Genomic DNA, 13,464 nt, shown 5'->3' on the forward strand with positions numbered 1-13,464 from the left:
GGTTGCTGCCTGGCACTCGGCAGCATCAGAGACCCTCGACCGGATTGCGCCACTACGGCCCCTCCGAGGCGGCGGATCCCGGAAGCCTCCTTGGTTCACCGAGGAGCTCCGGGAGATGAAGCGCCGGAGGAGACGCCTAGAGCACCTATGGAGGTCCGATAAATCCGAGTTGAACCGAGCAATCCTAACAACCAGCACCAAGGAGTACATCAGGGCACTTAGGGCAGCAAAAAGATCTCACATTGCCACCTTGGTTGCGTCCGCTGAGTCCCGCCCAGCTGCCCTGTTTAGGATAACCCGTTCCCTCCTAAATAGGAGGGATACGGGGGAACCCTTGCAGGGTAGAGCTGAGGATTATGCCCAATTCTTAGCGGACAAAATTGCTTGGTTTCGGTCGGATTTGGACTCCATCCCTGCAGTTCCAGCCGAGGCACAAGAGGATGAATTGGTAGACCACCTCTGGGTTGAGTTTCAGGATGTTGCCCCTGGGGATGTGGACAAGGCCATGAGAGCTGTGAGTGCCTCCACCTGTGTACTGGACCCGTGTCCCTCATGGCTGGTTGCTAACAGCAGTGAGGTGACACGAGGCTGGATCCAGGCGGTTGTTACCGCCTCCCTTCGGGAGGGGCACTTCCCCGCCGCACTTAAAGCGGCGGTGGTGAGACCCCTCCTGAAGAAGCCATCTTTGGATCTAGCTGTCCTTAACAACTACCGTCCAGTCTCCAACCTCCCATTTGTTGGGAAGGTTGTTGAGAAGGTGGTGGCCTTCCAGCTTCAGCGGTCCTTGGAGGAAGCAAGCTATCTCGACCCCTTCCAGTCAGGCTTCAGACCCGGTTACAGCACAGAAACCGCTTTGGTCGCATTGACCGATGATCTTTGGAGAGCCAGAGATGGAGGCCATGCCTCCATCCTGGTTCTCCTCGACCTCTCGGCGGCTTTCGATACCATCGACCATGGTATCCTTCTGCGACGACTGCGGGAGGTGGGGGTGGGAGGCACTGTGTTACGGTGGTTCTCCTCCTACCTCTCGGACAGGTCGCAGTCGGTGTTAGTGGGGGGGCAGAGATCGACCCCTAGGCCCCTAACATATGGGGTGCCGCAGGGTTCGGTCTTATCCCCCCTACTATTCAACATCTATATGAAACCGCTGGGTGAGATCATTCGGAGGCACGGGATAAGATACCATCAATACGCGGATGATACTCAATTGTATCTGTCCGCCCCGTGCCAACTCAATGAAGTGGTGGACGTGATGAACCGAGGTCTTGAGGCCGTTATGGACTGGATGATGGCTAACAAGCTTGTACTCAACCCAGAGAAGACCGAGTGGCTGTTGTGCTTTCCTCCCAATAATTCGATCAGTGTTCCATCGCTCAGGCTGGGGGGCCAAACTTTATACCCCTCAGAGAGGGTTCGCAACTTGGGAGTCCTCCTGGACCCACAGCTGACTTTTGACCACCATTTGACGGCTGTGACCAGGGGGGCATTTGCCCAGGTTCACCTGGTGCACCAGTTGCGACCCTACCTGAACTGGGAGGCCCTCACAACAGTCACTCGGGCCCTTGTGACCTCTAGGCTGGAATACTGCAACGTGCTCTACATGGGGCTGCCCTTGAAGAGCATCCGGCGACTTCAGCTAGTCCAGAACGCAGCCGCGCGAGTGATTGTGGGTGCACCTCGGTTCACCCACATAACACCTATCCTCCGCGAGCTGCGCTGGCTACCTGTTGATCTCCGGGTGCGCTTCAAGGCGCTACTTATCACTCATAAAGCCCTTCATGGTAGTGGGTCTGGTACTTGAGAGACCGCCTCCTGCCAATTACCTCCCTGCGACCAATTAGATCACATAGATTAGGCCTCCTCCGAGTTCCATCTGCCAGTCAGTGCCGACTGGCAACTACACGGAGGAGAGCCTTTTCAGTAGTAGCTCCGACCCTTTGGAACAATCTCCCCGTGGAGATACGTACCCTCACCACCGTCCAGACCTTCCGCACAGCCCTTAATACCTGGCTAGCCCGTCAGGCCTGGGGACAAAGATAACTGTCCCCACCCGAATGATGAATGAATGTTGCTTACTATTTTACTTCTATGTATTGTTGTGTCTATTGTCTGTATACCCCCCCCCTTATTTTATGTAAGCCGCCCTGAGTCCCCTCAGGGAAAAGGGCGGCCTATAAGCATTAATAATAAATAAATAAATAAAATAAAGTCTTCCAATGGAATCTGACCGGCTACCAAAAATGTGTCTTGAAGAACAGATTGGTGTTCTAAAAGTCACCATAACAGGTGTGGGGAACTGTGTCCCTTTTATGACTTGTGGACTTCGACTCCCAGAATTCCTGAGCCAGCCATGCTGACTCAGGAATTCTGGGAGTTGAAGTCCAGAAGTCATAAAATGGCCATAGTTCCCCATCTGTTATATAGATGAACAGAATCATCAAACTGCTTGATTCAGATAGATTTCAGGCCAAGACAATATTCAAAGAGCTTTGAACATTAATGTTCAAACCAACTCTGAGTCAGTTACAAACATCATGTGGTTGAAATGCCGATTACGAGTAAAAAGTCTTCTTAAATTAAAAAAACTGACTCAGAATCTTACTTGCTGAGTACTATGATTTAATATACACAATTCCAACAAGTGCCACTTTCCAACCAAATATATGTTTGTGAAGCACCAGAAATAGAAGACTTGAATGTCCTATTCAGCTACTAAACTATATGCCCCAGCAAGAGTTCAGAATTTACAAACATTATTTGACCGAACTACAAAAGGGGACCATAATGAAATGCAAACTTATTTTCTTCAAGGCAATAGCAAACTCCATGTATTATCTATACAAGTTCAGTTTAGTCTAAACATCAAAGTATTAATAATATCCAGTCAAGACAATTGTACTCAAATAATATAATGTGCTACTTTTGTTTTATATTAATATAATAAAATAATATAAAAAGGAATATATACAGATATGTTTAAAAAATCTACAGCATCCTTACTCTGGCACAATAGTAAATTGGATTAAATTAGCACAAAGTAAATTTAGTATTAAAAATTGCTACATATTATATTGATCTTAACTGTAACCCTGGGTGCTTAGAACAACAGATATTTATCCTCTCTGATACTGATAAAAATCAAAACAAAAATAAGTAAGAAAACAAAATATGATACCCTTTGATCTCTCTCTCTTTCCCGCTATTCTTTCAATCTCCTAGAAAGAATATTGCAGCTTCTTATGGTTATTTAACTTCTTATTCTCTACAGATCGGAAAATATCAGCAGACTGAATTGAGAGCTTTCCCAAATACAACAACAACAAAAACACCTTAGAATGGCTTTGAAAAAATGAGAACATCAAGACAGATTGTCTTTCAGAAGGACTATTGGATCTGACTTCTCTTTAGTCAATATTAAAGTCTCAGGCAATGAATCGTGATACCCACAGAAGAAAAGTCAATACATGCCTGACATGTGCTGAAATCTTTTGAAATTATTTGTTACTTCACTTTAACCATAAAGGTTCCCTTCGAACATATGTGCTACTTGTTCCTGACTCTAGGGGGTGGCGCACATCTCTGTTTCAAAGCCAAAGAGACAGCACTGTCTGAATACATCTCCGTGGTCATATGGTTGTCATGACTAAATGCCGAAGGTGCACAGAACACTGTTACCTTCCCACCAAAGGTGGTTCCTATTTTTCTACATTTTTACATGCTTTCGAACTGCTAGGTTGACAGAAGCTGGGCCAAGTAACAGGAGCTCACTTTAAGGTAAGTAAAATATGTTAAGTGATTCTATAAGCATGCATTAAGTGGTAGGTTCACATCTCTTTATCTCTCTAAATATGAAATATTTATATATTTAAAATGTAAGTATGCCAATTTATCAGTTACTGGTGAATTGCATATATATATATATATATATATATATATATATATATATATATATATATATATATATATATATATATATATATATTTAAACTACTATAGTTACTATATTATGGTACACTTACAACATATAAAAAAGCCCCTAAAAGTATGAGAACAAATGAACTTGCACATTATTTTTAATTGAAATAATTAATCTGATATCAATTAAATGGACAATTTGGAGTTTGTTGAACTATGGAGAGGTAAAAATTCTTTTGTCACCCAAAAAATATACTCTGAAAGGCATGTCTTTTCTAGAATAGATATGAGTTGCATGTCTTAGGCTTTAGCTTTTATAAAAATTACCGAAGACAACAATCCATTAACTTTAACTTTTAACAGGAAAAATAGCTCTTTTAAGTGGAGACTGAATGAGATGCTGCAAAAGGAAACAGTAATGAAGGATTGTAAAAAGAAGTTAAGATATTTTTTGGGGAAATAACCTTAATAAAGGTACAGGATTAAGAACAGTTTGCGATGAAAGCAAGACTTTAATAAGAGGGTGTTGTTATACAATAAAATATTGAATTTAAAAAGAAAAGGAAATAGAAAGTACAAGTGATTTTGGATGAGATAAAAATAAAGGAAGAAAAAAAATTAAAAATCACCAAGGAGCACAATTATTATCAAACAAATTAAGCTCCTAGAGAGCCATTTATATTAACAGTGAGAGAGATAGAAATAAAGATGAACTATGCAAACCAAAGAAGTTTTGAATTTTCAAATATACTAGGAAATGGTTGGCATATAAATTAAAAAAAGAGAAAGAAAAAGAAGTGATACTAAAATTGGAAGAAGAATATACTGTAAAACAGATAATGCAAATATGCTAAACATTTTATTCAGTATTGTTCTATTTTATATAAAAGTCAAGAGCAAAGCAAGACAGAATTTCAAGTACAATTGTGTACCAATAATGAACTGCTAATATGTATAAAATTTTCAAGGAATAGCCTCAGCCATGGTTGACTAATCTATTACGTTTGTTAGATTAATGTTCAAAGAGGACTCAGCAACAGAGAAGTGACACAATACCAGGAAATAGTAAGGTTTCAACAAGATCTATCTGACTCAATACTGTCCTAAAAACAGTAATTCTAGCCATGCAATATCCTGCATTTCTAAACTGACTGGAGATATATTATTAGTATATAATAGCTGGTGTTGTGCATAATTGACATTTACCATGAGGAAAGAGTCAAGAATAACCAACCTATTATGAGCTTTTTAATGGTCTTGCTATATCATCTTTAAGGCACACTGTGTAGGTTGCTGCCATTGTGTGAAGATTTAATGCTATTGCTAGATATTTCTACCTTCAGTTTCACTGCAGCAATTATCCAGGTGGTAAGCTATTCCAAAAGCTCACTGTCTTGTTATTAAGCAATCAACACAGAGAGTTTTGTGCCATCGTCCCGTAATGAATATAGCAGATTTATAACACACAAAAAATAGGAGCAAGGCAAGATATACAGGGCATCTAATCATTCAGTAAAGAAGTTCTAATTTAGGAATTAATATGATTTAAGAAAAGTCTGCAATGATCCACACACATTCCTGTATCTACAATCACAAACAAAAAAAGACTTTCTTGGGGCCTATTGCATAACAGTTGTCACAAAAGCTAATGTTTTATTTGCCCTGAAAACATTGCAATATAGTAATATATAGCATGCTTGGCAGAAATATTATTAGGGTAGTGTATATGTGTGAGTGTGTGTGCACCTGTTTGTGTGTGTGTGTGTGTGTGTGTGTGTGTGTGTTCACTACTTTGAGCTACTTATAAAGTGATAAAGGCAGGATAAAAAAATAGTGATTCTTTTTATACAATTTCATTTATTATTATTTTTTTATATATAGATCACTATTCCACAAAATGGCTTCTGGTGGTTCACACAAAAACAAGAATACAAAAACAATTAATGCCACTAGAAACTTTCCATAGCACTGTCTAATATAAACTGTAAATTAAAACAAAAACAAAAACCAAACCCCTTACAGATAAAACACTAATCAATGGGAGCAACTTAGCAGCATCTCTTAACATCTCAGACCTATCAACTATTTTGTGAAAGAAAACTATTCCAAATCGCATTGCCATTTCGAACTATGCTAATAATTTTTGGGGGAACAGAGATTGTACCATCTCTTCTCCTGTTGAGTGATCAGGGTGGGCAAATTCCATTCGAAGTATTTCCAGGGTAAAAAGCATTAGGAATCAAGCCACATGAGATTTAAGAATAAAACTACTATTGCGAAAGGCACCCATTTGTAACCAGTGCAATGCCCTCAAAACCAATGTGATATCCTTATAAACGTTCTTGTCCACTAATAGTCAGATGAAACGGGTGAATCATCTTTAATATCTATTCCTTCCACTTTCATTATGAAGGGGGAAAAAATTGGTTGTAAATTAAATTTTGTTCTTTTCATGAATTTACATCTTTGAATTTCCAAACTTCCCTGGAAAGTAGGCTACCTTATACTAACAATCATAAAACCTAAATAAATACATTTACATCTTGTTTTAAAAGCATCAGCTGCTATCCATTATGCCATTACTTTTGGATGTAGGAAAAGTATTTGCAGAATATGGGGACGGAGTTAAAAGAGGGACCAGTCTAGAATTTCTACAAAGCCACAAGTGGACAAAGTCCAATCTCCTCCCCTTGAATTTTGTAGACTCTTAACTAACTCTAGGCAGGTACTTAACTGTTAATTGAGAAGATTCCTATGCATAGGTCCTTTAATGATACATCAGTTTAATCAGTTTCCTTCATGTATTGACTTGCTCTGTTGTGTCTTGACAATGTAGCTTTAATCTGATCCATTCTAGTTATACAAATGTTTGGCAATAAACCATTAATCAATAGGTGACTGCCCCAATAATGTAAAACTAGTCAGAATATGCTTATATCTAGTCAGAAGGTGTGTCATTCATCAAGACAATTAAGCCCCTTAGAATAGATAGATATTTCCTATTACCCATGTCCACTTTAGGAAAACAAATCAATTCATTTCATAATTTCCTTCTGTACTTCAGTCTTGATGTTCCTGTTTCCTGTCTGAGAAAAGGTAAGGTCCAGGTTGTTATCTACTGTATATTTTATTCTATGCCCATTAAATATACTTTCAGTTTTAGCTCTTCCATTTATCAATTCCACATGTTTGCAGGCTGTTTCTCAATGACACAATCACACCTTGAGGCTAGAGAATCACTATTATGGATCCTAACTCATCAAACCAGTCCTGCTGATATAATTGCAGCAGATAAGACATTGTTTCTAGCCTGACAAGATCCTCATGAAAAACAACACTCATTCATTTTCCAATTTATGAGAGAGTCGCATAACTATTGATTGTACTGATCATATGTCATATGCCTTGTCCTCATCAGCCCTCACCGGCAGAACAATTAACATTTTTTTTTGTTACTGTTTGTCTTTTAAAATAAAACAGGAGAGAAAATACAACAGAAGCAGACATAAAGAGAGAAAAAAACATGAATATATGAAGTTAAAATTAATTATAGGCTGTACGTGGCATTAAAGATGGAAGAGCTGAAAATACGTGGCTATTGATTTAAGGTCATATTGCAATAAATTACCCTTGTAATTAGAGGATTATTGCCACAAATAATTCGATATTTGGAAAACAACATGAAGAATTAAGTACAGAAAATAATCCTTTTTAGTGGCAAACTGAAACCCCTTTTTTGGATCTATCACACTGAATTCAGTAGAGCTTATGAGGTCAATATTAATGGTTTCAGAGTCACTGGACTCTATACATCCGTTTATAGATTTCAATTAAGTAATAAATAAGACTGTTAAATCATACCTCATATATTACAATCAGGATTTTTAGTACAATTTTGGCTCTTACAGAGGTGGTAATATGAGAAAGTAGAGAGTTGTATTTTATGCTTCCCCTTAACATCAAACCATTTTATCTCCATAAGCCATTCATGCCCATGTCTCTATCTCTGATCTGCTTTCTGCTTTTTTTAATCTCATGGCTGAACTGTATTATTATTATTCAGTTTGGAGATTACAGCAGGCAAAAATCAGTCTGTGACCCATCCCCTTCTTCACCATATCTTAAGGAAAAATGAAAGGTTATGTTAACCACAACATCTAAATAAGAAAAGGAATGGATTAGTTTAATCTCTAAATACATCGGAATATATTATATGAAGTACATAAAAAAAGAGGATAAGAGGTAAGAACTGATGCACAGGAATATTTGCTCTTGGTCCAATATATTCTGGTTTATTGGATTACGATTTTTATTCGTGAAACAAACACATATTATTCCGTAAGAGAGACAGCTGTCCAGTTGTAGGCCCACATCATAGGAGTATGTATAGTTGGGTCCATACAGAGCTTATTCTGGGATTTCTCCATACACCTTGTAGTTAAGTCCCAGATGTGCATATTATTAATGCCTATAATTAAAGCCCATCAAAGCCTTGCTCAAAAACAGTCCTACTCTATCTGGATAAGTGTCTGCTTCAGAAAGAGCTGAAGTGAGTTTCGCCTTAAATGTACAAATTCCTTTCAAATTTCCAGTGACCCTCACATTTGGTCATGGCCCTCTTCCTTGAGTTTTTAAAACTGACAGAATGAAACCCCCGGCATGATATTATATGACCATCTGAGTAATACCTTTCTTAGAAGTAAATACCAGATGATAAAAGAAAGAATAGGTGGTCAAATTCTCTGAGGTGAATATCAAACAAAAGTTGGGGGAAAGTCAATAGGCCAAGAAGTTTCAACCAAAAGGATTTAGAATCATTTCAAAACAGGGATTTAAAATGGAATCAATTAGTTTGTGGCCCAGTAGGAGTCCATTTTTACCTAGAATTCTGAGAGAAGGGCTGACCTTTATTTTTGGAAGATAGTATTTGGATACTATTGGGTTCTGTCTTTAAAGGAAATAAAATATACCAATTTTATGTCAGACTGAGAGCAAAGTAAAGGACACTCTGAGAGCTTCCATAAATCTCTTTTGAAACCACTGAGCACCATAGATAGCTCCTAATGCACTGTATGCACTCTATACTCTACACACAAAGGTCAACAAATTCAAATCCTGATGGAGAATTTGAATCGCATAGAATAATGTCTGACTACCAATTTCTGATAAATCCCAAATAGGATGAAAGCAGTCATGTAGTGCCTCCTGTGGCCAATATAACTAAAAACTCCACGTAGGTTACATACTGTGTAAAAACCCTTTTACATGGGGGCATGACACAATGTAAAATCTGTATCTCCCTACTCTGAATGCTTCGGGGAAGGTGGACTTTATACCATTCTGAGCTCTTCTAAAGAAAGAAATTGCTTTTATTGTACTGTATTAAAACAGCAGTATTAACTGGTCGTTGATGTTTATTATGGGAAACATTTCCCCCTTCGATTTTAAAGCAGCATAAAACTTTGGAAAATCTTTTCCCCACAGCAGTGAACTAAACCAATTAACCATGATTTTTCCTAATTAATTCAAAGAGATGACTTCTATAAGTTGGCTGCATTGCAATACTTTTATATTTCAAATTAGATGATTTCAAAGCTCTACTTTTATGGCTTGGATCAAGCCAGTCCCCTTAAGTTTTTTTTTTTGATGGGTCCATGTCTGTTCAGTAAAACTCTGACACCAGGGCAACCATCCAGAGGAAAGAAAGCAGAAGATAACAACCATAGAAGAACTGCTAATGAACATAGTGAACAAAAGGGAGTGATTATCTTGCTCACTTTATAAAGAGTTTCCCTGCAAAATCTGAATATAAGCTTAGCAGGAGGCAAAGATGTTCTTTGTGGTGGATGGGATGGCGATAAAGGTGCCCAACCCCGCCTCTTACAAATGGACAGAATCGATAATCAGCTAGGAGAGAATTCAGGCCAAATGTAGGAGGCAAGCAACCTCTCTTAAAGATGGACTCAGTTTTTCTTTTCAAACAAGCCAGTTCTGGGTTTAAGGTACAGGATTTTGACCACCATTTCTGTAACAAAATTATATTTTTCGAAAGAGTGGGTATTTAAAATAAATGCAAAGCATTTTATTTTATTTATTTAAATTTCTGTGCCACCCATCGCTTTCTCTACCAAGAGATTCTGAGCATCTTAAAGAACAAGATAAACAATTACAGGAATAAAACATTAAATCATTGGACATTGAAAGTTAAAGCATTACAGTCAGTGGTGGGTTCCTACTGGTTCAGACTGATTTGGCCAAGCTGGTAGTAGTTTGGCGGCCTGAGTCATTGAAATCAGCAGCGATCCAGACCTGCTATGCCCCCAAACTCGTTCTCCAGGTGGCGCTGTAGGTGCCACCATCTTGTTTCTGGCTTCTGCACATGTGCAGAGCAATTTTTATTGCACTGCACAGGTGCGCACAGCACTCATGAGTGAACTGGCAGTAGTGCCTGCTGGAACCCACCACTTATTACAATTAATATTAAAACAGATGTAAAGAGCCAATGTGTAGAGAGAATGGAGGTAGGTTCTTCTACTAATCTACTAGCCACATCCAAAATGGGATGCCCCCATCAAAATGAGTCAGTTTGACAACTAAAACAAATACACATGATCCTTACTTGACAGCTCTGTATCAGCTAATATCCACTCTTTCAATACTGTTTTTATTTCAAACTCTGTGCATACATGCGTATACATGACATGAATCTAAATTGTACTTATTTGCAATGATAACACAAAATAATATTTTTCCAATTTTGCTGTGAAATATGTATTCTGCCTTTTTATTTTCATTTCATCTCAGTTTGGTTATTTATTCAGATTACCTTACACAGACTCAAAGAAACCCCCCCCCCCAGTTCACCTAGATATGAGGCAGCTAAAACATGGGATTTTCTGTATAACCCCCCCCCTCTCTCTCTCACGGACCTATCCCTTATTTACCAGAAAAGATATAAATAATTTCTATGTACCTTCCTTGGACTTATGCATTTCCTCCAAAGTTGTCTGGGCACAGTAGACCTCGCGGATCTGTATCCCACCTCCACAGAGTGCTCCATGTTTATCGAGTCGAGGATCCTGCCTTTCCAACAGGAGGGAAACATCACATTCCTTCCATTCAGAGGTTTTCCATGAATATCTTGTAGAGAATAAGGAATGGGAAACATTTATGTAAAGTCCATTGACAAAGAGATCCACTTAACAATTTTGCAAATAAACGAACCAAAAAACTAGATGCTATTTTTGAAGCATAAATTCCATCCATTTTAGAGGAATTTACTTCATCTACATTTCCTCAGGAATGTACTGAATATCTCAGGATTTCCTAAACTGAAAGAAACCAACAAGAGGAAAGAAAAAAACATGAGGCCATTTCATTCATCCTGGGCTGCTGGACTGGATAAAAGTTATACTTTTTCTTTTCTTTTTCTACCTTTGCTGTAAGCTTTTTTCTATCTTCACTGTAAAACTATGGACATTTCTTTTGACTGGGATGGTATGAGAATCCTGTCCTATCTTGAGCATGGGGCTGGACTAGGACACCTCTGAGGTCACTTCCAGACCTATGATTCCATGTTCTATGTTTTTTTCTTCCTCACCGGATCAATTTGAAAAGAGATCCACTATCCATAGGAAGAATAATAAGCAATAATATATAGGCAGACATAGAAGCTTGCAAGAACAAACAGCTGGACAAGGCTCATTACAAAGATCTTCAATGAAACCATGCGTCCTATTTGCCTACCAAAAATATTACAGGTCTAAACCACTTTTCCCCAGCTCATCAATGTGCATTGCCTTGAACTCTATGATTTCTTTTGGACTTTGCAGTCTTCAGCCTGATTTATGTAAAGAGGGTATGGTAAGCCACTGAAAACCACTTTCAATTGGAGCAGCATATAAACCACTTCCAACTAAATATTCCATTTATGCCATTGTGATTAGAGTATCATATTGGACCAACAAACAAGACTTTATATTGGTTGGAATGAATACTTTTGGTTTGCTAAATGCTCCCCTTAGCTACGTGGTACTAGATCAGTAGGGTAATATGTAGGTTTTGAAAAATACTAAAAAGTTGGCTTGGGAACGTACTATAAATATTCACATCTTATTTTGGAGCTTCGTTTCTTCCAAGGTAAGTTCTTCAATTAAGATGAACTGGCTTGAATTTTATACTTATTTGTGTTTTGTCTTTTCCCAGGAAATTCCAATTTTATCCAAATGTGCCTGGAATTGTACATGTATCATGAAGAAAGTAAGTGAGAGTGAGAGTGAGACAGAGAGAGAAAGAGAAAGAGAAAAGGAATAGCCTATCTGTCTTCCTAACTCTTATTTACTGAAAAGGCAAACATTATAAGTCTATATGAAGAAGGTATTTTACCCAAAGAAAGGAAAATTACAGTGACATTTGCTTTTATTCTCTCTATAGTTTTACAAGCAAAAAGACACTCGGAAACACTTGCATTATTTTCTTCTTGTTTTATTCTCACAATGCACCTAATGGCACTTCCATGGTTTCTTGGCAGCACACAGAACTGCTGATAAGTGTGAAGTCAGTATCCCATGCATACCGAGAGACCTTTTCCTCTTCAAGTCTAGATGCCTGCATACTCATATTCAATAGCTTTTATTTTACTGCTTTTGAAGAAATGAACATTCTGGTTTTTCAGCTGATGTTGAGCACAGTGTAGCAGGATTCTGAATTTGCAAAAATTAGTAACTTAAAAAAATATCCTCAGCATGCTCTCACTTCAATGAAAGTATCTTCAAAGAGCAGTAGCTATGATCTAGTAGCCTGATTGTAAGATTGAGATTGTCTTGGAAACGTTTCAGCGAGGTGTCACTCGTCATCTTCAGGCTGGGTTTTGGGCTTAAAGCGTAGTTGGAGCTGCCGTCTTTCTATAAATCTTGGTGAGGTGTGTGTGTGGAGTGCTGGCTTTGTTTCAGTAAGTGAATTGATTGGATGTGTGGCTGTATCATGATTGGTAGATTGGTGCTGATTGGTGCTGGCTGTGTGTCCATTGTTGTTTTGTGTTGCAACGGCCTGGGTGGTGGGTGTGGTTCGTTTGTTAACTGGGGCTGGTTTCCAGATGTCTGGTAGGTAGGAGGTATTGTCATGTTTATTCATGTTATGGGGGTGCTTCTCTATTTTGATGACTTCCATAATTATTCTCTTGTTGAAGTGTTCAATTTTGGAGATTAACCTGATTCCTTCAAAATTAATTTCATGTCCTGTAGCTTTAAGCTTTAACTCTAACCCTAACCCTAACCCCCACCAAGATTTATAGAAAGACAGCAGCTCCGATCACACTTTAAGCCAAAAACACCAGCCTGAGGATGGCGAGTGAGACCTCACCGAAACGTTGCCAAGAGAATCTCAATTTTGCACGTGTGTGTGTGTGTACTTTTATCTACTTGTAATTTGTAATTTACCAAAAGTAGAAGATCAAGTCACCAAGAATTCAGTAATTCAATAGAAAGTTGAGGTCAGAAGCCACAGGGTGGGATAAACTTTCATATATTTAAAACTTCATCGCTTTTAGTT

At 38.5% G+C, this 13,464-nt stretch overlaps 1 protein-coding gene across 1 annotated transcript in view; it reads right to left on the reverse strand.

Moving 5' to 3' along the window:
* Nucleotides 1–13,464, reverse strand: part of THSD7B (thrombospondin type 1 domain containing 7B) — a 466,316-nt gene that overhangs the window by 320,900 nt on the left and 131,952 nt on the right. The window contains 1 exon segment of the mRNA XM_032209475.1: nucleotides 10,889–11,055. Within this exon segment, the coding sequence (XP_032065366.1) occupies nucleotides 10,889–11,055 (167 nt within the window).

Source organism: Thamnophis elegans, chromosome 1, assembly GCF_009769535.1.
Source record: "Thamnophis elegans isolate rThaEle1 chromosome 1, rThaEle1.pri, whole genome shotgun sequence".
Classification (NCBI taxonomy): domain Eukaryota; kingdom Metazoa; phylum Chordata; class Lepidosauria; order Squamata; family Colubridae; genus Thamnophis; species Thamnophis elegans.